A 27,290-nucleotide genomic window follows, 5' to 3' on the forward strand; every position below is an offset into this window, starting at 1 on the left:
TGGCTCTCCCTTAGTTCCAAAGGAAGGAGGTGGGAAAGGTTTCAGAAATCCTTTGTGGTATTAATCGGATTCTATTTATAACTAAACAAGCACACAGGGTAAACCAAACAGTGGGTGATCGATCCAATGACTTAAGGGATTGAACAACTACTTCTGATCATCATCTTATCTTGTTGAAAGATGAAATTATCTTATCTGACTACTTGATACTATCTTGTTAGCAGTCCTGGGGATTTTGCTTGGGGATGCCTCAAAAGGGTTAGAAAGCGTTTTCATTTCAATTTTGGCAAGAAAAAAAGTAGAAGATGATTCCAATGCATTATGCATTGGTGCTATGATCTTATCTTGGGTCCATCCTAATGTGCTAGATGTGGTGGGGATTCATCTAATTGTTTGGAGAATCAGATTATCTTTGCTTGCTTTGTTAAGGGACTGAGTTTCTGCTTACGAGTTCTAGCTTGAAAAATGTACTGAAAAATTAGAGTCGGTTGATCCTCCCGGCTGAGAAATGTATTTTTCCCCAAGTCGATGGCAAGATTAAGGTCACACAAGATGAAAAACATGGTTTTGAGTGATTGCATCATAAGGGGAGGATGTAGGTCTCTTCCATGCTTCATGTTCTAAGTTCTTGTAGTATATCCTCAAGTGCCTTTAGGTCGTGAGATACTAATGATACTCGGGACATCCTTATTATAACCACAATAGTACTTTAGATTAAAGATTTCTAAATACATAAAATTAACTAAAATTGTGCGACGTGTTATAAAACAAAAAGAATAGATTGAGAAAGGAGAGAAACAACCAAGAGAATGAGAGAATATGTATATCTTATTGAGTAGGGAACCATCTCTTATATAGAGATAAGGTCATGATCTAAATTACAATAACAACCCTAGTTGGCTAATTACAAGAATGCCCACTAAATAATAACTATTTACAACACTCCCCCTTTGGTATTCTCTGTCATTAGCATCCCCTAATATGTGCTTCGGTGTTGCCTCGTCAAAACCTTGCCAAGTAATAAAAACCCTATAGGACAAAAACAATCCTGGTCGAAGGAGAAAATAGTACAACGCACAAGTAGCAGTGATAGTCAGAACCCTTGATTTCGGTGAAGCGGTTTAGTCTGGATCATAAGATGTGAGTCTATATATGGGAGATAGATGCATAATAGTTGCTACACCAAAACCTTGCCCGGTAAACCCAGTGGGACAAACCCGTGGTCGAAGGGAAAAGATGAGCAAATGCATATCTTTCAAATAGAGGCATCTTCAAGATGCACCATGAGGAAGGTGACCAATTACATGTGTGCCTCATTAAAACCTTGCCAGGTAACAAAACCCAGTGGGACAAAATAACCCTGGACGAAGGACAAAAAGAGTACACAATGGTCAAGAGTATACTTCAGGATACTCCCCCTAATATTGACTCCCCCTGAAAACTACACACTAGGTAAAACTACTACATTGATCATGCTTCTTGAATAACTTAATAGTCAGCATGATTTAAAGAGGTTTTTGTTTCATATACCTCTAAGATTATTGTATTCCCTATAGTAAAGACATAACCAGTTGGGAATAAGCCTTGTGTGGGTTTACATAACCCGTGTCAACATATTTAACAAGGCAAACATCATTCCAAGGATCATAGGCGGTTGATCCATTCCATGATGCCTAGGGATAAAATGAGTCATTTTCCATCACACATTTAAAGTAACAGAAAATTGTCTTTTATGCCATTTACGGAGGCGGCATGTTGGCGCAGAGCTATATCTAGTTAACAAATTCACATCAGATGAGATGTCCGGTCAAAGCCATTTAACCAAGTACAATAATGCGCCTATTGTACTTAGATATGAGTCTTCTGACCTTAATATCTCTTCATTATTATCTGCATGATAATACAGGTGTCTTTAGACCTTGGACGACTATAGGTGTGCTTAAATACTTTGTTTTATCCTCATTAAAGTATCTTAACATCTTCTAGATTTAATTTGATTGATGGACCAAAATTCCATCTGCACTTTGCACGACTTCAGGTCGACAAAATAATATTTGGTCTCCTAAAGTCATTCATCTCAAACTCTGATTTCAGGTGTTTTGCAGTTTCCTTAATCTCTTCAAGAGTATTAGTCAAATTCATGTCATTGACATAAATTACCACAAATTACAAACCCGGAATTTGTTTCCTTAAAACACGCATGGGCATAGTCCATTTGTTCATATATCACACCCCAAACAAATATTCACTTAGACAGTTATACCAACTCCGTCTGGATTGTTTGAACCCCTAAAGTGAACTACTCTAGCAAATGGAGAGCATGTTCTGTGGTCTAGAACTATTTGCATTGGGTAACAGAAGTCCTTCAGGAAACTTCATGTATATCTCTATATTCAGATCCCCATAGAGATAAGTTGTTACCACATTCATAGACTGCTTATTCAGTTATTTAGAAACTACCAAACTGATAAGGTAGTGGAACGTTATGACGTCCATTACGGAAAAGTACGTCTCCTCGTAATCAGGGCGTTGAGAAAATCCTTGCTCCACTAAATGAGACTTATATCACAATCTCGTTTTTCTCATTACGCTTCCTTACAAATACCTATCTAAACAATATAGGTTTAACATGGGTAGGTGTGGGAACAACAGGCCTATAACACCTTTCTCTTAGTTAAGGAATTTGATTCGACCTGGATTGTTTCTTTCTTTTTTAGTCAGTCGTCTCTTCGTTGAGATCTGTCAACGAAGCAAGGTTCGACATCATCGCTTATTATAAATTCGGTGGCCACCGCAAATTCAAACATATCATCGATAAACTCTCATTCCGATTCAATATTTCACAAAATTTACCGAGATTTTATATTCTCAGGAGTGGATTTAAATGTTGGAGCGTCCCCCAACATCGTCTTTTCTAGGACAAACCCATAATCCGGATTTATCTCGTGAGTTGAATTGGTTGAGATTGCGATGACAAGAAGATTCATTTGTGCCAAGTTTACCCTCTTCTAGGGATAAGAATCGTTCGAACCTAATGGTCTACCTCGCTTCTGGGCACTATTACTGGTTAGCCGCCATGGTCGTACCTCGTCCAACTAGGACGATACGTCCTACGGGGACATTTATCCTTGCAGGTTTGCAGCAGGTATATATTATCTCGTCACTTTAACTAGAAGTAAAATTCTTCGCACTTCAATTTCACGTGTGCGGTTTGGGGATCAACATGAGACATTCTACACGTCGTTCATCAGGAACGCTCACATTCTTATCTCCCCCTAATGGCGGGAAGATTGTCTCATCAAAGTGACGACCGCAAATCTAGCGGTATAGAGATCTCTTGTCAAGGGCTCTAAGGAGCACATAATGGATAGGGTTCATAATCGACATATATGCCTATCTTTTGTTGAGGACCCGATTTTGTACATTGTGGCGGCACAATTGGCACGGAGACTGCAAACCCAAATGCGTGTAAGTGCAAAAACATCAGGTTCACATCCAGTCACCAACTGTAACACGAAGTAAGACGGGTAGCAGTGGGCCTCAACTGGACCGACATGGTTGCATGCAAGATTGCATAGCCCGACGCAAACAATAGAAGCTTGGTGCGCATTACCAAGGTTCTATATGCGAGACCATCTTAGGTTTGAACATATGAAACTATATGTTTTACAAAACCCAAGGGATATGCAATAATCATTGAAAACTTTCGATGTAAACTCTCCGGCATTATCAAGTCTTATAGACTTTATGGGATAATCCGAGTGGTGTACCCTCTATTTCATAGGTGAGAGTTTAGCAAACGCAGCATTTTCTTGTGGACAATAGTGTGACATATGATCACTTTTGTCGATGCATCAACCAAAACCATTAATATTTAACTGGTCCGTATGGTGGTTGGATAGGTCCACGTATTTTTTCTTGCATTCTGTGCATAAAGAGATAATGTATATTCTAGTCTTTGCATGTGATGGTCTAGTATTCAATATTCTTAACGAGCAGCTTGATATAATGTGTCATTAAAGACAAGACCCTTGTTCTGAGGGGGATGCCCGTGTGATAATTGAGTTGAGGATACGGTGCATCATATGTTTTTCCTGGGTGCATCAAACACCAATACTATAGCTAGTATTTGCTCGAATCATTTAGCTTCTAGCTAATAAATTTGAATATAGTCAATGTACGCTTTTGGCCGCGCATTCGAAGGTTATGCAAAGATATTACACTATTTTTCTGGTGGTTTCAATGTTTTAAGCATTGATTCAATGAACTTACCTTTCGATAACGTTCTTCTGAAACGTAAAGGTATTTTGACCTCGTCAGCCAGACGAGAACGCTCAATTCCTTAATATTGATAACTCATATCAATTTTGATTTAGATTCTAAGGCAACAAGCCCTTCCATTTTAATATTCTTTTGCTTCATGCAAGGAAGATGTCTAGTTCAAATTGTTTCTTCTGGAGACTACCAATTAACATCTGAAACGTAAAGGTATTTTGATCTCGTCAGCCAGACGAGAACGCTCAATTCCTTAATATTGATAACTCATATCAATTTTGATTTAGATTCTAAGGCAACAAGCCCTTCCATTTTAATATTCTTTTGCTTCATGCAAGGAAGATGTCTAGTTCAAATTGTTTCTTCTGGAGACTACCAATTAACATGATAAAGCTACCGATTTTATCATGTCTGATGAATTTAGAATGAAACTTCAAGTTTCTTAAGGGGATTATTATCGAAACTAGAAGATCGATTTATACATGAACTACGGGTTCATGTCTGAACTACCGGTTCATTTCTGAACTACTGGTTCATTAGGTACATGTATTTTCAAGTTATAATCATGTAACAATTGATGATATTAATTCCACGCTACTAATTTATCATAGTGAATATGTCATGTAACTATGTGTAAATGCTTATGGCAATTAACTACACATTAAATATGATGAATATATTAACAATGGCCATTATGAGAAAATATTTGGAGCATCCCATAGACATACATAATGACTAGGTACGAAAGTCTAGTGTCATTAGATTATTTTCCTTTTGTTTGATTCTGCTGGACCAAAAGAATTGATTGAAATTAAAGTGAAATAAATAAACCTAACCTCTACATACTTTACAAACCGACGGGGCACAATCTGAGAGGTATGCTAGGCTTTTAGGTCCCGTAGAGGGAGAGTAGGCCTACTGGGCTAAAAATGGTCTACCAAGAAATGCAATGTTATTAATCAACCATTTCGGTAACTCCAATTGTATACGACCAGGTAAGCCATGATAAGGTGGTGGAGCGAGGCTCACTTAAGTACACATCCTTAAAAGTACTTGCCTAGACATCGCATCCAACTGGGTGAGCCTAGTTTGAGAAGAGTTATAATCATTGTCATAGACTCAAGGCGACACATGACAAGCTTATGGTCTAGCTTTGCAGCTTACGTCGAGCTTCTGGCTCAATTTCATTTATATGCATGCTTGATTTAAGCTTCTGACTTAACATCATTAATATTCACCAATGTAACATAAACCAGTGCAATATATGTTATTAAATCATAACAGACAAACTTAATGTGAAAGTAATTATATGAAACCGAAATAAATTAAATTATAACGGAAACAATTCAATTCTCATTGACATAATGTATATGCAATAAAATTGGTATTTACTGAACCAATAAATGTCAACACCGTAGTGGTTACGTGCAAAATAAATTCATCGCATCATTAATTGCTTCCGGCAAAATGCGTAATTACATCCCCATAACAATTCATATAAATGATAACATAATAGAGAATTGATTAAATAAAACTGACGAAATTTGAATTTGGTGATTAACCGACATTTAATATATGTCATAAATTACTAAATAAATATCATTTATGCAGCGGTTAAGTATGTACCAAAAACAATGAGTACAAATCTCATTAATGCTTCTAGCATTACACATAGGTATTAAATTGGATAAATGCTTCTGGCATAACGTTTATGTAATAATCGCATAATTAAAAATCAAAACTCATGCTTCTAGCATAATGGATTATAATGACATAATTTAAATTGGTATAACCGAAAATTAAACTCATATCGTCTATCGTAATTTGCACAATAATTTGACCCATAATGCGTGTACCATAACATATGGGTTATAACTTGGTAAATGCTTCCGGCATTACATGTCCTTAAATGCTTCCGGCATTATATGCCTTTAAATGACATTGAATTTGACACAATTCAAATCTGTAACTGACAAAACGTATATATTAAGTCACAATTAAGTAACATAATCAGTGCTACGCGTCATTATACAAATGACGTTACATTTCTAAATGGATTTTATTCAAACCTCATTATGAGCAATGTTAATTTGTATCACTAAATGCTTCAGGCATAAATATTCCATATATGTAACCGTTGATATAAATGACAAAATTAATGGTCCTACATTACCGGTTACATGCATTACTTCCAGAATGCATTCACGCTCTTGTGTTCGAATGTCAGAGAATGATAGTGGATCTGAAGTTCGTTCATCCATGCGTCTTTTGGTATGCACTACTAGGCATGCGATTGGGCTTATTTCGGTGGCTACTGGCCTCCCTGAAGATTTTTTATGTCTTCTATTTCAATCACAAAACATGAACAAATTTATATACCACATACGTATTTATCATCTGAATAAATTAAGAATATAAATTTAGGTCTTCATGCATCGTATATAGATTTCAAAATGCAACCAAAGACGATGGGTTCATGCTTCATGGTGATTTGTTCATCATAGAATCAAGGCTAGCAAATATGAATTGGAATTAAGATAAGAAAACGTTACTCATTGCAGAACGGATAATCTCCATCTTTTATGTGTAGAACGAAGAATGCCATTTGTGTAGCTACTCAGCCAATCCAAGAGCTTGGTTAGATAATGATCCTCATATGGTTGATCATCGATTTCAGAGCTTTCCATGTGAATGTAGAGCGAATTCGATGAATCAAATTAAAAGATCGTCCTTTGCTTTTAGAGCTTCACATGCAATAGAAACAAGATAATATTAGAACTATTCGTGCTGAGAACGTGTTGTAAAACAAAAAGAATAGATCGAGAAAGGAGAGAAACAATCAAGAGAATGAGAGAATATGTATATCTTATTGAGTAGGGAACCATCTCTTATATAGAGATGAGGTCATGATCTAAATTACAATAACAACCCTAGTTGGCTAATTACAAGAATACTCACTAAATAATAACTATTTACAGAATGCTCACTAAATAATAACTATTTACAACACGACGAAATTTATAATCTATCATTTATGTCAGTAAAGTATCTAGATTTGACACCTTTTATTATGGACACTGGTAAATCTAACAAAATATATTTGCTCTCTAACCTTCAATAACCTATTTACTGACCTCTAAGGAAACTGTTTTCATCAGAAAATTGAAAAAAAAAAATTTGAGAATGAAGGTCAATTTGTGTCACTTTGGACAAATTCCCCTAAAGTGAAAAATCTTGTATATCACTTTCAATTAAAAAGTGACACACTTATCTCATTCATCCCCCAATCTCCTCCAAATTTGCAATTGTTTTATGCAGTCCCTTGTAATCCACCAAGGGAGCTCATTGTTTTGGAAGCAAGTTCACACTCATGATCTTTATCAACTAAAATATTAACAAGAATGATCTGTAAAAGTCATGCCAAGCAACTAAACCAAAGCAGCCACTAGCAATCTAGCATCATCTTCTTCCCCAACCCCACTCCCCCAAATTTTTTGACTTTACATACCATCCACTTACTGGGTTCCTAAATACAAACAAAACCCAGCAGTGCCCCATACCCACTTGACCTAAAAAGAAAAGCACCCAAAAAAAAAGAAAAGCACCCACTCACTAAGTCACTAGTCCACCAACCTTAAACCAATGGTGAAGACTACACTGTCACCACCACCTCCCATCACCTCCATGTAACCCTAACCCCCAAACCCTAGTTTTTATTTTAACCAAACAAGTTGATCTCAAAAATGAACCAACCAATGACAGGTTTGTGCTTTATAAAATTGCCATTGTCGGTGGAGAGTGGACTCTATCTCTTCCTCACAAGCTAAGCTAAGGCCTAAAGCTTGTACCTTTTTTTAGACCAAAGCCTCTGTCTTTGGGAATAAAATCAAGAAAGAAAAACACAAATATAGGAAAGAGCTTTTTCACTCTGGAAGCCTCTCTTGGATTTGGTTCTCTTCTCATTTGTGAGTTAAAGGAAGAAGCTTTCTTTTCTGGGAGGTTGAGAGAGATTTGGGATTATCAGAATGAGCAGCGGTTGTGGTGATTCAATGGAGGCTCAGTACATAAGGAGACACCATAGGCATGAGCCCAGAGAGAACCAGTGCACTTCTGCTCTGGTCAGACATGTCAAAGCCCCTGTGCATCTTGTGAGTGGTTCTATCTTTGGATTGGTTGATTTGGGTTTGGGTTTTGGGTGGTGTTTATTTGTTTGACTTTTGGTGTTGAAGATAGGATTTTTGGCTGTGGTTGACTTTTGTTGGGTTTTGGAGATCTGGGTGATTTGGGGTTGTTTTGAGCTGGTTTTGATTCTGTTTTTTGGGTTTGTTTCTGGGTTTTGTTTTTTTGTGGATGAATTGGGTGAGTGATCAGCTTTTTGGAGTGTTTTAAAGATTGGATTTTGATTTGTTGTGTTGATGAGTTTGTTCTTGGGATTCAACTGGCTTTGTTTTGGTTCTGCTTTGAAGGATTGAATCTTTCTGAAGAACTGGATTTGAAATAATTGGTCTTAAAAGTCGCTTGCTGTTTCATTTTGCTGTGGTTTATCTATTTGATTGATGAAAATGAAAGATTTTCCTCAGTTCTATTGAAACTCTAAAATGTTTGTTCTATATCTCGGTGTAAAAACTAATTGTTGATGTTTTATGGCATAGAATAGTTCTATTTTAACAATCGTGTTGCTCATTTGTGCCGTATTTGTTCTGGATTAGCTGTTTAATTGAATTGGCGTTCTTTATTAGGTATGGTCATTGGTCAGGAGATTCGATCAACCTCAGAAGTACAAGCCTTTTGTTAGCAGGTGCATCATGAAGGGGGACCTTGGCATCGGGAGTCTTAGGGAAGTGAATGTTAAATCTGGGCTTCCAGCAACAACCAGCACTGAGAGACTGGAGCTTCTGGATGACGATGAGCACATTCTTGGCATCAGGATTGTTGGTGGTGATCATAGGCTCAGGGTAAGTAGTCATCTTGTCTCTCTTTCCTTCTGATGTGGTATTCCTTGTATCATAGAAGCACGTCTGAGTTAGCTGCAACCTGCTTGCACTCTTGCACACTTGCAGTCTAATGTGATACATAGATGGCTATGTTTGTTTGTTAATCAGTTAAATGCATGGGAGTACTGAAGTGGGAAAGTATTTGGAAATGATTTCAATTTTGTTTCTGTACAAATATAGTAACAATAGTTTCTTGAATTGCTTGCTTGGGTTTCAGTGGTTTCTTTTGAATATATCCATTTCGGGTTTAGGGGTTATTTTTGGTCCTGACACCCTGATTATCTTGGGCTAGAGTTTAGACTCTAACCCCTGTAACGTTTAAAACTTAGCAGCAAAATGAGAGTTTGGTTACAGGTAAATGACATCACTGCTCAATGGCCTGGTTATTCCTAACTCATAAAAAGGGTTTAATTACATCTCAATGCTTGGAATAGTCATATATTACATTACCCAAAAAAAAAAAAAATTGTTTCACTTTCTATTTCTGGAAAGAGTAAATTGAATATGTATAGGATACTAGGTAAAACAGCTTATAGGTGACAGCCAGGTATACAGACTTCAATGGGGAGTTGGGGACGCGTATTATTTATATGCTAGGTCCCATTCATTTACCTCACATGTTACATATGCATGGGGTAAAGTATGCAAAGTGATATGTGGCCCAAGAAATGGCAGGTACCTGCAGATGTTGTACATTGTTGACTGGCCCTAAGTATTCTGAATGTAGACGGATATAAAATTGGTAAACTGTAATCAAGAAAAGAATGATTTGTGTGCTTCAGAGGGTTAAGTATTTAGATGGTTTATATTTTTCCTTTTCCCTTTAGATTTTAGAAATCTTTTTCACTCTTGTAATGTTATGTGTTAATATTAGCCTCATTTATATGATCTTGAAACTTGCAGAATTACTCTTCTATTATCACCGTCCATCCTGAGGTTATAGATGGGAGACCAGGGACACTAGTTATTGAATCTTTTGTGGTGGATGTGCCTGATGGAAATACCAAGGATGAGACATGCTACTTTGTTGAGGCCCTGATCAGGTGCAACCTCAAGTCTTTGGCTGATGTCTCGGAGAGGATGGCTGTCCAGGATCGAACAGAACCTATCAATCATTAGTGCATTCGGGAGGTGAAACCGGAGTGTGATGACTATAGTTATACCGGTTGTCGTTTTTGTCTCAGATGCTGTGTAGAGTTAGTAGGAACTTTCCTTCCATTCACAGAAGTTTTGGGAACACTGCTGGATTTTGCATTTCTGACCGATGAAGATCCTTCTCTCGTCCAATTGCTCGTGGATAGTCTCTTCCTCTGAAAATCATGTTTGTGGTTCCTTGTAGTTGTGTTTGAAGGATGGACTTTCTAGGTTGTTATAAGCTCTCCATGAGTGGAATGGGAAAGTTACTGTGAATTTTATTTTTCATGGTGGTTTTGGTGGTACAAATGTTAGTACGACTCTGCTCTGTAAATATTTGTCTTGGCAAAGAGATGGTATCTATGGACTGGAGTTTTCATTTTGTAGTGAAGGAAGGATATTCAGGGAAAGCACCACTGCTTTGTTGTCTGTATATACTCATGTATTTGTATTCGTAATAAATTATCGTAATTGCTTGACTTCTGTTTTTAACTTGGATTACAACATGTTGAAGTTAATAAAATCAGATTCTTTCTCACAAAAATTCATTGTTCTAGAGGACTTAATAATATACACTACAATTTCGTGAAACTTGAATTCTATCAAGTATCCATGTTTTTTTCGATGAACATCTGCTTGTCCATGTTGTGAATAACTTGTATGTATAACAGAAGAGAGAACTTGCATATTTCAAGGCCTTCACCGGAAACATGAATTCCTGTATTTAATCTCTGTTCTTGCTGGCCAGCGATGTGTATGCTCCATGTCTATTAACAACTCAGCTGTATAAACTTCACACGTGAAAGAGCAATGTTTAAACTTTACAACTAGCTGAACTCTTGCTCATAATTCGGCCATCAGTTGGGGTCGGACTCTCATCTCATGTGTCTTGATCCTTAGCTGTCCTTACCAGCAGTCATTGCAGGTGCACTTTCCTTCCCTGAAGTGGTGAAACCGAGTACCATCTTTGAGGAAAATCTCGCATTTTCGCACCACAGACATGTATTTTGCTGCAGTATGACAATCAGAACAGACCCTTGTGTTATTAACCACCCTGATAGGTTTCCCATTTTTCATCTTCATCAGTCCATATGTAATGGCCAATTTCTCCGTGTGACTCAGCAGCATCTTCTTCTTCTCTACGACATCAATGTTTTGACACACACAGCTAATGTCAGGCTCGTAGCCTAGTTTCTTCATTTCGCAAATCAAATTGTACATTTCAAAATATATTTCTCCCAAGTCTGGATGTGGTTTCCCTTCTGCACTGAACATATGGATTTTTTGATCAATTTGTGTCCAGCTCCAGACAGGACTATGTTTCACCCCTACTTTCTTCATCAAGTCTTTAAGACGTTCCACATCCTCCCATCTGTTGGACATTGAATATAAGTTCATCATCAGGACATAATTGGCTGGATTATGAGGTTCCAACTCAAAAAGATTCTTTGCTGCAGTCTCTGCAAACTCCAAGTACTTATGTGTTACGCAGGAAGCAAGAAAAGCACCCCATACAGTGGCGTCTGGCTTTAATGGCATTGTTTGAATAAAATCCCAAGCTTCATCAAGATAACCAGCTCTTGCAAGAATATCTACCATGCAAGAGAAATGCTCAATAGTTGGAGCTATGTTGTAATCTGTGCTCATACTATCAAACAACTCCCATCCTTCATCGACTAAACCTGAGTTCTTGCAACCAGAAAGCAAAGCTGTGAAGGTTATAGCATCCGGCTGCAGACCAGCTCCACACATTTCATTGAAAAGAGAAATAGCCTCTTTCGCAGAGCCATACGTAGCAAATCCCATAATCATGCAATTCCAAGAAGCTAATGTCTTGTTTTTAATCATCCTAAAAACCTCATAGGCACTTCTGAAATTGCCTGCCTTGCTGTACATATCTATGAGGGCTGTGGCTACATATACATCCTCAACTAAACCAATTCGTATGCTGAAACAGTGTATCTCTTCACCCTTACGCAACAAAGAGAGTCCTGCACAAGCTTTAAGTAGGCTGGATATGGTGACGAAGTTTGCCTTGATACCTTCTTTTTGCATTTGAACAAAATACTTGAGGGATGCAGCATGATTCTCATTTTGTGAACAACCTGATATAAGAGCAGTCCATGAAACCACATTAGGGGTTAACCCTGAACTTTTCATCCGATGAATTGCCGCTATAGCTTCCTTATGGCGACCCTTCATTGCATACCCTGAAATCAAACCATTCCATGTCACTATGTCCGGTTTGATTCCTTCTCGACTCATTCTGTTTAATAGCTGTTCAGCATCTTCAAAAAGACCCTTGAAGGAATAACCTGATATCAAGGAGTTCCATGCAAAAATGTTTTTGTTATTCATGTTGTCAAAGACAATGTGAGCACATGATAAGCAATTATTCTTCACATACATGTCTACTAAAGAAGTTCCTACATATACATCATAGTCGAGCCCATTTCTAATCACAAAACCATGAATTTCTCTCCCATGCTTCAAGAAACATAATTCAGTAACTGCTTGAAGAACACTAGTAACAGAACTTGAATTAGGCTTGAACCCGGCATCTTGCATTCTCTTCATAATGGTAAGTACATCTTGATACAAGCCATGAAGAGAATGGCCAGACAAGAGGCAATTCCAAGTCACAATGTCTGGCTTGACATTCGACGACGACTCCATTTTATTATAAACAATCCAAGCATCATTCAAGCAACCAAGTGCAGCATAAGAAGAAATAATCGAGTTCCACGAAGATAAGTTATGATCATTCATTGAATCAAAAACAGCTTTAGCTAATTCTAGTCTGTCATTTCTAGAGTACATGCTAATAAGGGAATTGCATATTGCCAAACTCGATTCTAATTCCCATCTTAAAACATACCCATGAATTTGCTTTCCTTCATTGAGAGCTCTCATTTTCCCACAAGCTTGAAGCGCATTGATGATTGTAGCACTATTGGGTTTAGCAAATGTCAATTGCATACTCCTGAACAATTCTAGAACCTTCAACCATCTCCCATTCTTGGAGTTGAGCTTGATTACCTCATCCCACAACATATCTTCTTTCTTAGCCATTTCATCAAATAACCGGTTGGCACTTTCTATACCCAAACAATTCCCATAAAGATTAATCAATGCACAATTCAAATAAACATCCAAATCATACCCCCTTTTGATCAAGTAAGCATGCATTTCCAACCCAAGCCACAATTCCTTCAAATTTCCACAGAGTTTCAAAACAAAACAAAGAACTCTGCTGTCAAAAACTACTCCCCCACTACAAAACTCAACAAAGAACTTGAGAATATCTTCTGGATCATTCCCAAACCTTCTAAACTCTTCTAGGAAACTACTCCATGGAAGATAATGTGAACTACCCACAAAGAAAGCCATTGCAGCTGACCTGGGATCACCAAACTCCAAGTAATAAGTGACCAAAGACTTCCCCTTTACATCCATTTTGTTGTTGTTGGACATTTTGATCATCTGGGCATGGACTGCTTTCACTGAATTCAAACTCTTGAGTTCACCCAACTGACCCAAGTCATCCAACAAGGTAAAGGTTGAAGAAAGACTAGGCAAAGATGGTGGTTTGGAGCTTAATGAGGTTTGAAGGAGGTGAAACTGAGCTAGTTTGGCCATGGAGGTTGGATAGTTGAGCCAAGAAAGGCAAAGGTAGTTTGAGTGTGGAACAATGACAGTTACAAAATCGGAGGGCTTTCATTTGGAGTTTACTATTGGATATGCTTTTTGGATAAGGGTTCATCCTCTTGCAAAATTCTGTTGAACCGGTATGGTCAGACCGGGTTAAGCCGGTGAAAGACCGAGTTAAACCTCTTTTATCGTACGGTTTTAAGAATTCATGTGCTATAGTCTATACCATGTTTTCTACGCAATGAGAGTGCTTGTAATTTTGTGGTAGTAACGTTTCCCTACAGATTTGGTGGTAGTAATGCTTTCATAGTTTCATTGTTTGTATTTTATTCATCTCTAACATTTATAGAAACATCCAGAGCGAAAGAGTTATATTACAAGTTTACAATAGGTTGGTTCAATTGGTTTGTGTGTGTTGTGGTTGAGCTCCAAACCAAATTCGATCCCCGCTGCCAACAATCATACCTTGTATCACGCTAGTAAATGATTATGATCATGCGCATATTCATATATGAGAGCTGTGGAGATGTATCACATTTAAGTTAAGAGTAAGATTAAAAGTTAAGCCAATGTTATTGTATATTGATTCACTCACAGACTCATGTACTACAACAACATTGAGCAACAACCACACGCAAATATGGCTTTTATCTCCGGTACTTATGTGCATGCGTGGATGTTGCTCAAGTTTGTACTAGTGCCTTCCCCTCTTACCAAAAAATTACCACTACGATATCACTAGCAAAAGTAAAAGTCAAGGAGCAAAACATTTCACCCTAGATCAACAAGATACCACCGGGATTCACCACAAGGCCGGTAAGCATGAGGAATTGGCATCAGTCATGCATGAACTGAAACTTAAGATAGGGCCTAGGATTCTAGGTGGAAGTTCAGTTTCAAAATAGAAGTTTCTCCTCCAATTTTGAACTTTTGTTCTTTTTACAAAGCTAGAATTAATAAATTAATTAGGTCATGCCGTCATGATCTTCTTGTAAGAAAAAAGGTCATGATTGATCTGTATTTCTGAACTTCGAAATTGAATGCAAATGGAGAAATCACAAACTGGATCTGATTTACACAAAGATAATTTGAGACTGAAATGATCAACACTAAATAAAACCCTTGGTCATCTTCTCCCATACAGATATAAGCTTCTGAGTGCTCAAATTATTGATACCAGCCTTGCGAATTGTACTTCTGTACAATTCACCGGTACCCAGCAAGAAACGAGGCAATATAACTGTGCTACTGTATATTGAAGAGGCCTAGCTATATATCATGATTCATGATTGGTGCTGGCCGGTGGTGGCCATGAATGGAGTTGCAGAATTAGTGGATCGGTAATTCTCGATCTGATAGCTTCTCTGCGGTGATGAAGATAGAACTTATTAAAACCTTTAATCAAATAATCAGCAGAGAAAATATATGTTTCATCCACCTAGCTTCATATATATGAAGGTAGGCATATGATGAACCATATATAACATCTTTATTCTTTAATTAATATTGCACTGGAATGCATCGACTGAAAAGCAAAAGCATATCAGAACAAACATAATCTAGTATTGCCAATAAGTAATATAATCCTTCATACATACCAACTAATTATGCAGGGTTATGAAACTATGTGAATATATGTAATTAAATCTTATAAATATTACAGTACTTCTGGGAAAGGAAAAACCGGCCATGACGGCCACAAATTCTGCAGCACTACTCTCCCGTAGCTATCTAGCTAGAGATCGATCAAGGCAGGCCTTGTCAGACCCCCTCATGACGTCCGGCTCCATCATCTCACTTGGTGTATTGCCCACACACCATAAGAGATGGCAAAGTCGGAAGCCCTTGAGGGGGAGGGAAAAAGCAATGCCTTGAAGGTTCAAGAACTTCTTCACGCATAAGAGATCGACAGAGAGAGAGAGAAAAGAGAGTTCTCTAGGTTCTTTGCTGCTCTTTCTTAGTGTGAGCGAAGCACATATATATAGGCTTGGCTTATACATAGGTCTACAGGGTGTGTGGAATTGTTTGCCGGTAGTGTATATTCTCTCACGAATTGTTGATCGTCAGAGAGCTTTTGTGTACATATAACAGTATATATACATGTATACATACATTAGGTGACATCTGCGGCATTTGATATGAGTGGAACAACAAGATATTCCTCTTGATTTTCCCATGAGGCCGGGACTCGAAAACCAACATGGACAAAACCAACAATTGGCAATTTGTATATTGAAGATCGAATAATGCGTGCAGATATCATATATCGATCTCTAACCATAAAAGGAAAACTTCCTTCTGAGTCAAGTTCTCATAATCAGATGAAATTCCCATTATCGATCTTAAAAGTTTCTTTAGTCCAATCGCCATCAGTTGACCTTATATATTACTACAGATTCATATCTTGATGAAAATCTAGGATGAATCCGATCTGCGAATATATCCAGCTTAGAACTAATTAACTGAGTAGTAAACTGATAATGTGTTTCATATACTGTAGTGCAGAGCTCTAAACAGTCCTGCAGAAGTAGAATATATTCTGCGACCTGCTCCATATAAACAATTGTGTAGGTCACAATTTCCACCCAGTGACACCAAAGGCTATTTAATTAGGGTTTGCACGATGTGCCGCATAGCACCCCTTCCCTTGAAGGTTGAGTTAAACCAATTTATTTAGTAAAATATAGCGAGAGAATGAATGATTAGTGGAGAGGTTTAGGCACAAACTAATTAATTAAGAACTAATTGATTACTATTTGTATTATTTAACCGGCCACATCATCTTTAATTCGTGGTTGGAGTTTATGATCATGACGCTCTACCTACTTGGATTACTTCAGCTATTTCATATCAGAACAATGTGATGGAGCAGTGTCATGGTTCCTGGGTAGAATCGAACGAGTTATAAGTGTCATCACTCGTAGTAGTAGTATAAGTATAATTAACTTAGATTATCCTTTTGTATCATTCGAGTTGACGGAGTTGTAGTTTACTATATATAAAATTCCTACATAGATTACTTCATCACCTAGCCTTCTGATCGATAGCATCCATCTGCCCCATACAGCTTCAACATCGAAGATCACCGAGGTGCCTAGGTCAACTCAAGATGGTGTCAAATTTATGCAATCGTCAATACGAATAGCAATCGTCAGGTCGATATACGAATAGCATGAAATATACGTATAAAGTTTGTTGTGGATCACGATTGTAGAGCAAATTGTCTCCTTGGATGTGAGAGACGAGTGCCATGGTGATTTTCGATCGGTTAGTAGGAAATATACAAAAACGTATATGTTTTCTCAGTATAATCGACTGTTGTAGTATGTTGTATAAAAAACTGTTGGGTACGTACATAGCAATGTAGCATATGGCATGGCAAATACTTTCAAAAACTTATGCAAGATTAGAAGGGCATAGAGGGCTAGCTGGCTTCCCCGCTTCGGGGGACAAGACTGATGATAACCCGGCCTTGAGTAGCTATGCATCGGTAGCATAGTTTTGTTATAATCGGTTAATCCTAGCCTCGTTTTTTTTCTAAGAAGTCTAATGAATAAGTCTTAAAGCATATACATTTTGGGTCCGGTTCAAAGGACATTTTATTTTACACCAATTTTGACACTGTTTGTGTGCCATTAGATTTTAAAATGTTCAATGGTTGAGATTTGTTGTTTGAATGATGTCAATAGATCTACCAAGCGAAATAGAAATGACATGACATTATATATTTCTAACAAGTTAAATTTTCCTTCTTAAAAAAACAAAAATTATATTCTGGAAAATCAAACAAAAACTAAAAAAAAGAGAGAAGAAGTTGATGAATAGAAAAAGAAGAACGAGCAGAGAACGATAGGAATACAATTGAAGGCCTCCTCAAATCCATATTATATTTTTAATTCAATTATCTATTTTCCATATTCAAATTCAAAGAAAGAAGAAGGAAAACGAAATCGAATTAAGGACAGTAGCATCACAGATTCATTGCTTCAATTTATGTCAACGAAATGAAGAACAAGTATCAGTATTTAGTGATTATGGAAGCCAACCCTAGTTACAGAACTTTGGTTGAACAAGAATCAAGAATAAACCTTGTTGATCAATTCTATGGCTTTTTATGAAAGGGAAAGAAATTTAGTGATGGGTAACCCATATATCTCACAACTGAAGAGATGATTGTTAGAAGAATTAGAATTCAATTGATCTGTTTCAATAGACCTGGTTCTCTACTCGATCGTTCGACATCGACTTCTTCTTTTTCTATTCAACTTTTTCTCACTTAATTTTTTTTCAGTTTTGTTGGTGATTTTCCAAATTTTAATTTTAGTTTTTCCATGAAGAAAAGTTAACTTAGATTAGAAATATATAATGTCATGTCATTTCCACTTTACTTGGTAGTCTGTTAACATCATTCAAACAATAAATCTCAACCGTTGAGCATTTTAAAGTCTAATGGCTCATAATCGGTGTCAAAATTTGTGTAAAAAATTGCGTTTCTTGAACCGGACCCATATATCTTAACTTAAAGTAGTGTTTTACAAAACAAGCACGCTGGTTTGTAGTCATGATCTTAAAGAAGGGGAAGGTTGGATGACCATGTTTCAAGTAATTTAAGGGTTAAGAATTGGCTCTGGAAATGGAGATCCACAAGAACAACATCTGAATGAAGTAGCTCATTCAAAAATTAAATCAACTTCATGCATGTGTCAACATATATAACCAGTTTGAGATAAACGGAATGGAAGGAACTTATCACTTGTGATGCCTCAAATTTTCTATGGCGCGCGATATGTTCGAATTTGGTCATCTTTTACAATTTTATCAAGAAGATGGAAGATTAAGATACAAGATTATCAACATCTTTTAAAGTCAAGATTAACGTACATTTAGTGGTGGACGCATGAATAAATTTATGTGGGGGCAAAATTTTTTTTTGAAGAAGAATGAATATTATTGCCGAATGAGATAGTTCGTATTTGTTAGTAATACTTTTACGGTTTTACCTTCACCGTTAGAGATAAAAAGAAACTTTCAATCCATACATTTGTCAGTATACATTTCTGGGCTCTTTAGCCTTCTAAACTTTGTAGAGTGGTGTTTTTTTTTTTGAAGAGAAAATAAATTTTTATAAGCAAAAGCTCCTAAGACATCCCAAGTTTATAATATCAAAGAACACTGTTTTAGAAGCCATCCCAATGTAATGAGACAACACGATACTGACCAATATTAATTAACAATGACATCGGTTACAAAATTAGCTTCATGAAAAACATGTTTAAAGCTAATGGAATCAAAACTAGTCGCCAACTCTCTAATGTCTTGAACTAGCTTGATCAATCTCCAAAACGGATGGAATCGACCATGTAGAGTGGTGTTGTTGTTTGTACTAATGTAATAATGTAATATGTGGGAAAAAAAAATGTAATATGTGAAAATTCTAACCAAAAATATAAAAAGTAATATACGACAATGTGACATGTCGTTTCGTAGCATAGCCATTCTACTAATTGCTTCTCATTTGCCTCTCGTCCTTCTAACTCCGGCCAATGGCGAAGAAAAAAGACCGCCGCGTCGTCGCGCCGAGTTCCGATCGCCGCAAAGACCGAGTCGAACCGCCGCACCAACTCGCCCGCTCAACCTCATTCTCAAATCGAAACCTCGCAATCACCTTCTTCGTCGTCTTCGTCGTATCTTCAGCAGTCTCGGTACTCGTGTACCGCCGCCTCAGTTTTGCTCCGATCACCGACCGGACGGAGTCCTACGTGTTCCGGCGAGGCCTTGTTAAGCCCGACGTGAATTACCAAGAGATCCTCACTGCAAGTACCTCACTAATTACTCTTTAGCTTATGAACTTAAATTTGTGCTGCATTTAGTCTGTAATGTAATTTGAAGCTGTTTTATAGTATTAATTAGGTTTATTTAATCAGGAAATACATGAAAGGATAAGAATTTTAGTCTGTATAAGCAATTTTTGTGGCTTTGTTCATAGCTTTTTTCTAATTTTCAGTAGCCAAAAAGAAAATTTTGATAATTTCTTGCTGTGTTTTGTTGTGTCATTGTGGAAATTGATTTTAGAGTTTTGTTATTGAATTTTCATTCAGGAAAATGCACATGTCTCCGAAAATGCGACTGGCAGGCACTATAAATATCCTGTATTAGCCTACATTACTCCGTGGTATGACATATAGGTGGTATGGCTACTTAGTTCGTTTTATTTACTTTAGTTTAGTATAGTTCGTTGGTGATACGTTGTTTTGTTTTTGTTTTTTGTTTTTTGTTTTTTTTACTACCCCAATGGTGCTTGTTTACAAATACAAATACAGAAGAATGTTGTTTTTTGGGAATTAAAAGATTTTAGCTTGTAGATGACTTCTGGTGTATGGAACAGAAATGTCGAATAGCAGAGTTGAATGATTGGTGTTTTGTGAATTGGTAACATGAGTTAAAATTGATATGACAATTATTCAGTAAAAGGATGTGGAATTGAAAAATTTATTTTGAGAGATTCATTTGGTTCCAGATACTTGTTTACTGTGGTTAAGATTGTAGTAGGGTTTGAACCGGTGCATTAGTTTTTCTTGTGTATGAAGAGTCATTTTCAGTCCAATATACTGTGCTTTTGGTTACGAAAGTTTGATTTTCGGTGACAACCTAGGACTATGGTTGGTTCAGCTGTGTTGCTTGTGATTGATATCTTTGCGTAACTGTGCTTCAAGTGTGTAATTTCCTTTTCACATTTGAAATTATGCAGGAATTCTAAGGGATATGACTTGGCAAAAAGGTTTAACTCCAAATTTACACATATATCTCCAGTCTGGTATGATCTGAAGAGGTATACTTCCGGTTTTCTTTGTCTTATGAAGTGAGATGAAGTTGGTCTTTTTCCTAAACAATAAAAGTAAGTATTAAATTCCTTCCGTTTCATTACCAGTCAAGGGGCCAGCTTAATTCTGGAAGGCAGACATAATGCTGATATTGGGTGGATCTCAGACCTTAGAAGGGCAGGAGACGCGTGGGTATGGAAAATAACTTACTCAATCCTTAACCCTCAGACATTCAATGACATATTATCAGCTTTCATATCCTGTAAGAATAGAATATAAATCAGACATTTTCTCCTTATTTTCTTTATATGGAGCTGTAGCTTCAATAACTGAGAAATTGACCCAGTCGGGCATGTAACAAACTGGGAGAGGAGATTTTTTATTATAAGTAATTTAAATTTGTTTATTAGCCTGACATATTGCTCTGCTTTGAAGTTGAGGCACACATTAAAGTTAAATGGATCCGTACTCTCATTGATAATCCTATCTACTGTTATAGGTATTGCCTAGAGTTGTTCTGGAAGCTTTTCCAGCAGAGCTGCTTGCAAAGAAAAAGCAGAGGAAGAAGGCTATTGATCTTATAGTAAGCGAGTGCAAGTAAGCCTTTCATCTAGACTATTTTTTCAAAAAATTCCCTGAAATGGCACAATTGGCTTCCGAGCTTATTGTTACATGCATCTAATTATTGTACAGTCTGTAGTCTGTACAAATGTTTAGTTCAAATTCCTTCATATTTATGTGATTTGGGCCTTCTGTATAGGGAAATGGGTTATGATGGCATTGTGCTGGAATCTTGGTCGAGGTGGGCAGTTTACCGTGTTTTGAATGATCCAAAGATGCGGAATTTGGTAAAGATCAATTTTTCTATTCATCTGTTAGTAGTTTCAATTCCTTTGGTTAATTAATCTAGTAGAGAATGGCATGTATGGGTTTTCATTTTGTTGAATTATTTTCGCACATAATAAAGTCTCTCACAATTTCAATCATACAATGTTTACCAGTTTACCTTATTCTAATCAAGTTTTGCAAGTACTAGAACTTTGATTAAATGCAATCTGTGTGTGTTGCTGTAAATTAGAATATGCTTGCTAACTAAATTTATACAAATAAAGGCACAAAGCAGGTTGATACACAAAAATGTCTTAGCTGCTCATGAAATCTCAGTTTTCTGGGGTCACTTTGTTACAATAACAAGAATCTATCTTCTTCAGATTCCAATATTGTCTGGAAGTGATTATTTTCTGAGATTGTTGAATGTACCTTGACTAACGACATTAGTTTGTTGCAATTCAGCAGTATTGTTTGCTTGAAGTTGAAACATAATCTCTTTTTGATCTTTCAAATATGTAAGATTTAAACGTATGTGTATTGTTTTGCTAGTGTAGGCATTACAGTTTATAAAAGATCTTGGAGATGCACTGCATGCTGTGACTTCAGAGAGGAACAATAAGAACAGGTTGCAGTTGGTGTATGTTATAGGCCCACCACATTCAGAGACGCTCCAAGTGAATGATTTTGGACCTAAAGATCTTCAGAGCCTGAGTGATGCTGTTGATGGATTCTCACTCATGACGTATGACTTCTCGGGGCCTCATAATCCAGGTCCCAATGCGCCTCTGAAGTGGATTGAATCTATCCTCCAGCTGCTCCTTGGTACCAATAAAAACACTGCTCTGGCCAACAAGATACTTCTTGGCATCAATTTCTACGGAAATGATTTCATCCTCTCAGAAGGTATTCCACTTCTCGATCTCTCTCACAATTATTCTTGTTGATGGTGCTAGAGAATATCTTATTTCATTCATCATCACCTCCTCTTGGGAGGCATTCTATTTCTCCTTATCTTTCTCTTTGCATGTTCAGTTTTTGTTGTTGATGGTTTTGGATTAATATCTTTGATTCATCACTTCTTTGTTGGAGTTAGGTTTATGAAGACGGTTCTCTTAACTGTTATTGAAAATGCCTGCAGGTCAAGGTGGTGGCGCTATCACCGGAAGAGATTACCTCTCCTTGTTGGAGAAGCACAAGCCTGACTTTCGATGGGAAAAGAACAGCGCAGAACATTTGCTCCTCTACACTGATGATGATCATAACAATCACGCTGTGTTCTACCCATCTTTACTGTCAATTTCCATGCGGCTAGAGGAAGCTCGTAAATGGGGGTGTGGCATCTCAATATGGGAAATCGGGCAAGGTCTGGATTACTTCTACGATCTCCTGTAAAACAGTCCTCATTCGATCTTCTATTTGTAACATATTTTGATATTCTTTGGTTCACCTTTTTTTTCTTTTTTTTTTTTTTTCTGCCCAAGGAAAACAAAGTCTAGTTAGATGCGAGAGTCAGTGACAATAGCTTAAAGAATTCTGAGGAGATCTCTAATAGCAGGACTAGGCCTTCCTATGCATCTTCAAATACTGATAGCATTTTAGTGATGCTTCTATCTTTTTTTTGATCCTTTGGCGCCAATTTTTATGTTGGGTTATAATTTTACAGAGTGGTAAATGTTAAATATGATTGAGGTGTTTAAGTACTCGTATTATCACGAAACCTCTAGTACTTTCCACTGTACTGCTGTATAGCAATGTACTGATGTGCTGGAAGCTTTCACTTCTGCGGGCTTCTTTTCTCAACCACACAATGATGGACGAGGCAAGGTCTTTGAGCTTTCGATCAACAACATAATTTATCAACAAACCTCTCAATCCTTAACACCACGTGTCACCCTTCCAATGGCCAAGTTTCTCATCTTGCATGACACATCAGCACCACCCTCCCACCCAAAGACCAAAAAGACACCATCCAAGTTGTACCCACTGAAGAAGCTAAGGCTTGTAGAGCCTTGTATCATCTTAGAAAGAAACAAAAACACTGCCTAAACCCTTCATCTCTCATGGTGGTTAATGCTTTTCCAACACTATTCTGAGACCCCCAGAAAGTCTTTGTGTGTTTTTTGAAGTGAATTATGCTATGGAGGCCCTCAATGCAGCAAGCTTGACTCCTATATCAGTTCTTGGTGATAGAAAAAAAGAACCCAGAAAATTCCCATCATTGCCCTCCATTTCACTACCCAAGTTCTCAAGCTCTACTAGCTATAGCACCAAGGCATCACAGGAGGGTTCATCTAAGAGCTTCCATGGTGGACTATTGCTTTTGTCATCTGTTTTCAATGCTGGGTTTGCCAAGGCTTTGACATATGAAGAAGCATTGGGTCAGTCAGTGAGTACAGCAACCGGAGACTTTGATACAGATAAAGTTCTTGACAATGTTATAAGCTTTGTTAATGACAACCCTGCAGTTATAGCTGGTGGGTTTGTCGTCTTGGCTGTTCCTTTAGTTTTGTCACAGGTGCTAAAGAAGCCTAAGCCTTTTGGTGTTGAGTCTGCTAAGAGTGCTTATGCAAAATTGGGTGAAGATGCAAATGCTCTTCTGGTGGATATAAGAGCACCAGGGGAGATAAGGCAAGTCGGTAGTCCGGATATCCGAGGTTTGGGGAAGAAGGCAGTGCCAATTGTTTACAAAGGGGAAGATAAGCCAGGCTTCTTAAAGAAGCTCTCTTTGAAGTTCAAGGAACCAGAGAATACTACATTGTTCATCCTGGATAAGTATGTGTCTTCACCCACTTTTAGAGTTTTACCTTTTCTCATTGTTTATATATCATGTCTCTCAATAACTGCTGTGAATATTGATTAGTCATAAGGGAGTTTCAATCAAAATATTGTTTTTGTTTGGCTTTCAAAGCAGTCTCAAGAGCTACTGAATGAAATGCCTGGTATAGAGATACCTAAGCACATCATTTTGCAATTGAATTATGTAGGGATGATCTTCTTTATTGGGCAAAAAATATTGAAAATCACATAAACCACCTTTCTTGGAGAAGAAACTAGTAACATAGAGTAGAATATTCGCGTTCAGTACTTAAAATCTTGGTTTTCATACAATTTTTCATAAAAAAAAAAAATTGTCATCTGCTGTCACTACTATGTCAACCTTGGTTTCCAGTCTTCTGAAGATTCCATTGCCCTTCTGGCAACGAATGCTTCCAATGGGTATAAAAGGGAGTGAAAGCAAGTGGAATTGGATAACTTTATATATGGAAAGAGAACTTCTTGTTCACAATCCAGTTTTAGTTCCATCATAAGTTGGATTCTTATTATAATGTGGTTATTTTGACTCATTTGGGCACATGGTTTGTGGTATTGTGATAAATCTGGTACTATCTGACGTAAATTTTGTTAATAATACATGATGCTAATGTGATAAGTTTCTGTTGAAGCCAGGTTTGATGGGAACTCCGAACTGGTTGCCGAGTTGGTCACAGTAAATGGGTTCAAAGCTGCTTATGCCATAAAAGATGGTGCCGAAGGACCCAGAGGATGGGTGGTATTTCCCATTTCCTTCCACTATTACTTTTATTTTATTTTATTAATGCAAGTTTATCAACTTATAATACTTGTCTACTTGACATGGATTATCGTTTTGCAGAGTAGTGGCCTTCCTTGGATACCACCACCAAAAGTACTGAGTCTTGATTTTGGCAATTTAGCTGATGCTTTCAGTGGCGCTGTTGGAGTAATTCTCTTGACCTTATTTCATGGATTGATTATTATATATGCAGATAAAATGCACAATTGAATATCAAGTCCTTGAGCTTGGAAATTTGGCATATGCTATATAGTTATGCATCAAAGTAATTGACATGACTTGCATTGGTTGGTTAATGGTTACTATATATTCAATTGAACTGCATTATATTGCTTGCAAGTCTATCATCTAAGTGAACTATAAGATGCATACCTCTTTTAGCTTATCTTTCAATCAAACTGGGATTAGAGCCACTGTGAAGGAAATGAATAGACATGAGTTATTATTGGATTTTCAGTTTATACTGTTTGCAATAATATTTGGTGTGGGTTCATGCTTTAGCCCTTTAGCCAGACTCTTTATATAGCTTCGTTAATAATGTGCAGGAGGGTTCAGGTGCCTTGTCTGTTTCCCTTGGGATTGCTGCAGTGACTGGGCTGGGTTTATTGGCATTTACTGAGGTCAGGCTGATCAGTCTATTGCATATTGATTTTTCTCTTCTTTTTTCTTTTACTGTGACATGGATTCTTATTGTAAGAGATTTCAAACTGAAGATTTCTCATTTGTCTATCTAGGTAGAAACAATCCTCCAACTTTTGGGATCAGCTGCGCTAGTACAGTTTGCAAGCAAGAAACTTCTTTTTGCTGAGGTAACTCTTCATTCTTTACTTTCAAAAAGTTACTTGACGAAAGTGTTTTTGTGGCTGATAAGTTCATTCCTCTGAAGCAACTCCTATACGTCCTTGTCGCTTGTTTTACCCCTAGTTATATACATTATCAGGCTTCAGTATTTGAAATTAAGTTATTCTTGTAGAGGGTGAACCTGATCAGAACTTTATCATAGAAGATCCCTTTCATTCCTTGTTTATATGCACACAACATTGAAAACTAAGGATTATCTGCAACTTTTTCTGACAGGACCGGAATAAAACTCTACAAGAAGTGGATACGTTCTTGAGCACCAAGGTTGCACCAAAGGAGCTTTTGGGTGACATAAAGGTATATTACAAATGTATTTTTAACATTTTGAACTGATTGTTGATATCTAAGTAATTTTCTCTTTGTTGCTTGATAATTAGCGTATATCGAATTCTATTATTTTGGCTCATAATACAGTCTTTTTCCTTGTTTCTGCCTTTAATTTCAGCAAATCGGAATAGCTCTTCTACCTCCTGTTACTAGCAAGTCTCTTCCTGCACCTGCAGAGGCAAGTCCAGCGCCCACTGCTGCTGATACTGTAGTTAAAGCAGAAGCTTCACCAGAACCTAAAGTAGAAGCAGCTGCAGAACCTGCCCCTGAGATCAATTCCGTTCCCAAAGCAGAAGTCAAAGAAGAATCCCTTCCTGTCAATTCAAGACCACTTTCTCCATTCCCCTATGTAAATTCTTTACTTTACTTGCTACCAAAATTCATCATATTTGGCTTCATCATTCTAATGATTTCTCATTTTGTGGACAAAACTGAACAAGCCTTGCATTGTTTTGTGCTTTTTCTCATTGCAGTATCCGGACTTCAAGCCCCCAACATCTCCGCGCCCATCTCAACCGTAGAGACCCTATTGTATTATATCTCATCGTCGCTTTACAATATCATGCTGTTTGTCCGGATACTTCGTATCTACGCTACCAGTTCCTGCAACTTATGCTCCTGTTACTGTGTTACATGAAATTATCAAGGCTATATTTCTCTGAAGATAAAACTGTCATGAGTTGGATAGCAAATAATTTTCCATTCGTTTTTCTTTCACTTTATACCATCACTGAATCTTTTGTAGATGTGATTCATGTATTAGCTTTGTTTGGCTTTACTATAAATATTACATCTTGGTTTTCT

General features: G+C 37.3%; 3 protein-coding genes and 1 non-coding gene across 4 annotated transcripts; 2 read left to right on the forward strand and 2 right to left on the reverse strand.

Annotated features, from left to right (window-relative positions):
* The first annotated feature begins 8,091 nt into the window (after positions 1 to 8,091).
* Positions 8,092 to 10,886, forward strand: LOC101294105 (abscisic acid receptor PYL9-like). The gene is made up of 3 exons (XM_004306638.1): positions 8,092 to 8,423; positions 9,015 to 9,230; positions 10,173 to 10,886. Exons 1-3 carry the CDS (start codon positions 8,301 to 8,303, stop codon positions 10,386 to 10,388), a joined length of 555 nt encoding a protein of 184 aa, XP_004306686.1. The 5' UTR covers positions 8,092 to 8,300; the 3' UTR covers positions 10,389 to 10,886.
* A 423-nt stretch (positions 10,887 to 11,309) lies between these two features.
* Positions 11,310 to 14,042, reverse strand: LOC101297680 (pentatricopeptide repeat-containing protein At4g01030, mitochondrial-like). Its single transcript, XM_004308267.1, has one exon. It carries the CDS (start codon positions 14,040 to 14,042, stop codon positions 11,310 to 11,312), a length of 2,733 nt encoding a protein of 910 aa, XP_004308315.1.
* Positions 14,043 to 14,895: 853 nt separating this feature from the next.
* LOC101294395 lies at positions 14,896 to 15,978 on the reverse strand. Its single transcript, XR_185160.1, has 2 exons — positions 15,721 to 15,978; positions 14,896 to 15,418 (listed from the first exon to the last, which is right to left on the reverse strand). It is a non-coding gene; the product is annotated as an uncharacterized LOC101294395 (transcript).
* Positions 15,979 to 19,597: 3,619 nt separating this feature from the next.
* On the forward strand, positions 19,598 to 27,290 carry LOC101297968. Its single transcript, XM_004308268.1, has 16 exons — positions 19,598 to 19,867; positions 20,153 to 20,226; positions 20,803 to 20,883; positions 20,983 to 21,067; positions 21,375 to 21,472; positions 21,636 to 21,723; positions 22,261 to 22,609; positions 22,845 to 23,094; positions 23,801 to 24,478; positions 25,154 to 25,256; positions 25,359 to 25,445; positions 25,844 to 25,918; positions 26,033 to 26,107; positions 26,376 to 26,456; positions 26,605 to 26,835; positions 26,960 to 27,290. The coding sequence occupies exons 1-16, from the start codon at positions 19,598 to 19,600 to the stop codon at positions 27,005 to 27,007; spliced, it is 2,673 nt and encodes an 890-aa protein (XP_004308316.1). The 3' UTR covers positions 27,008 to 27,290.

The sequence above is a fragment of the Fragaria vesca genome, linkage group LG7, assembly GCF_000184155.1.
Source record: "Fragaria vesca subsp. vesca linkage group LG7, FraVesHawaii_1.0, whole genome shotgun sequence".
Taxonomy (NCBI): Eukaryota; Viridiplantae; Streptophyta; class Magnoliopsida; order Rosales; family Rosaceae; genus Fragaria; species Fragaria vesca.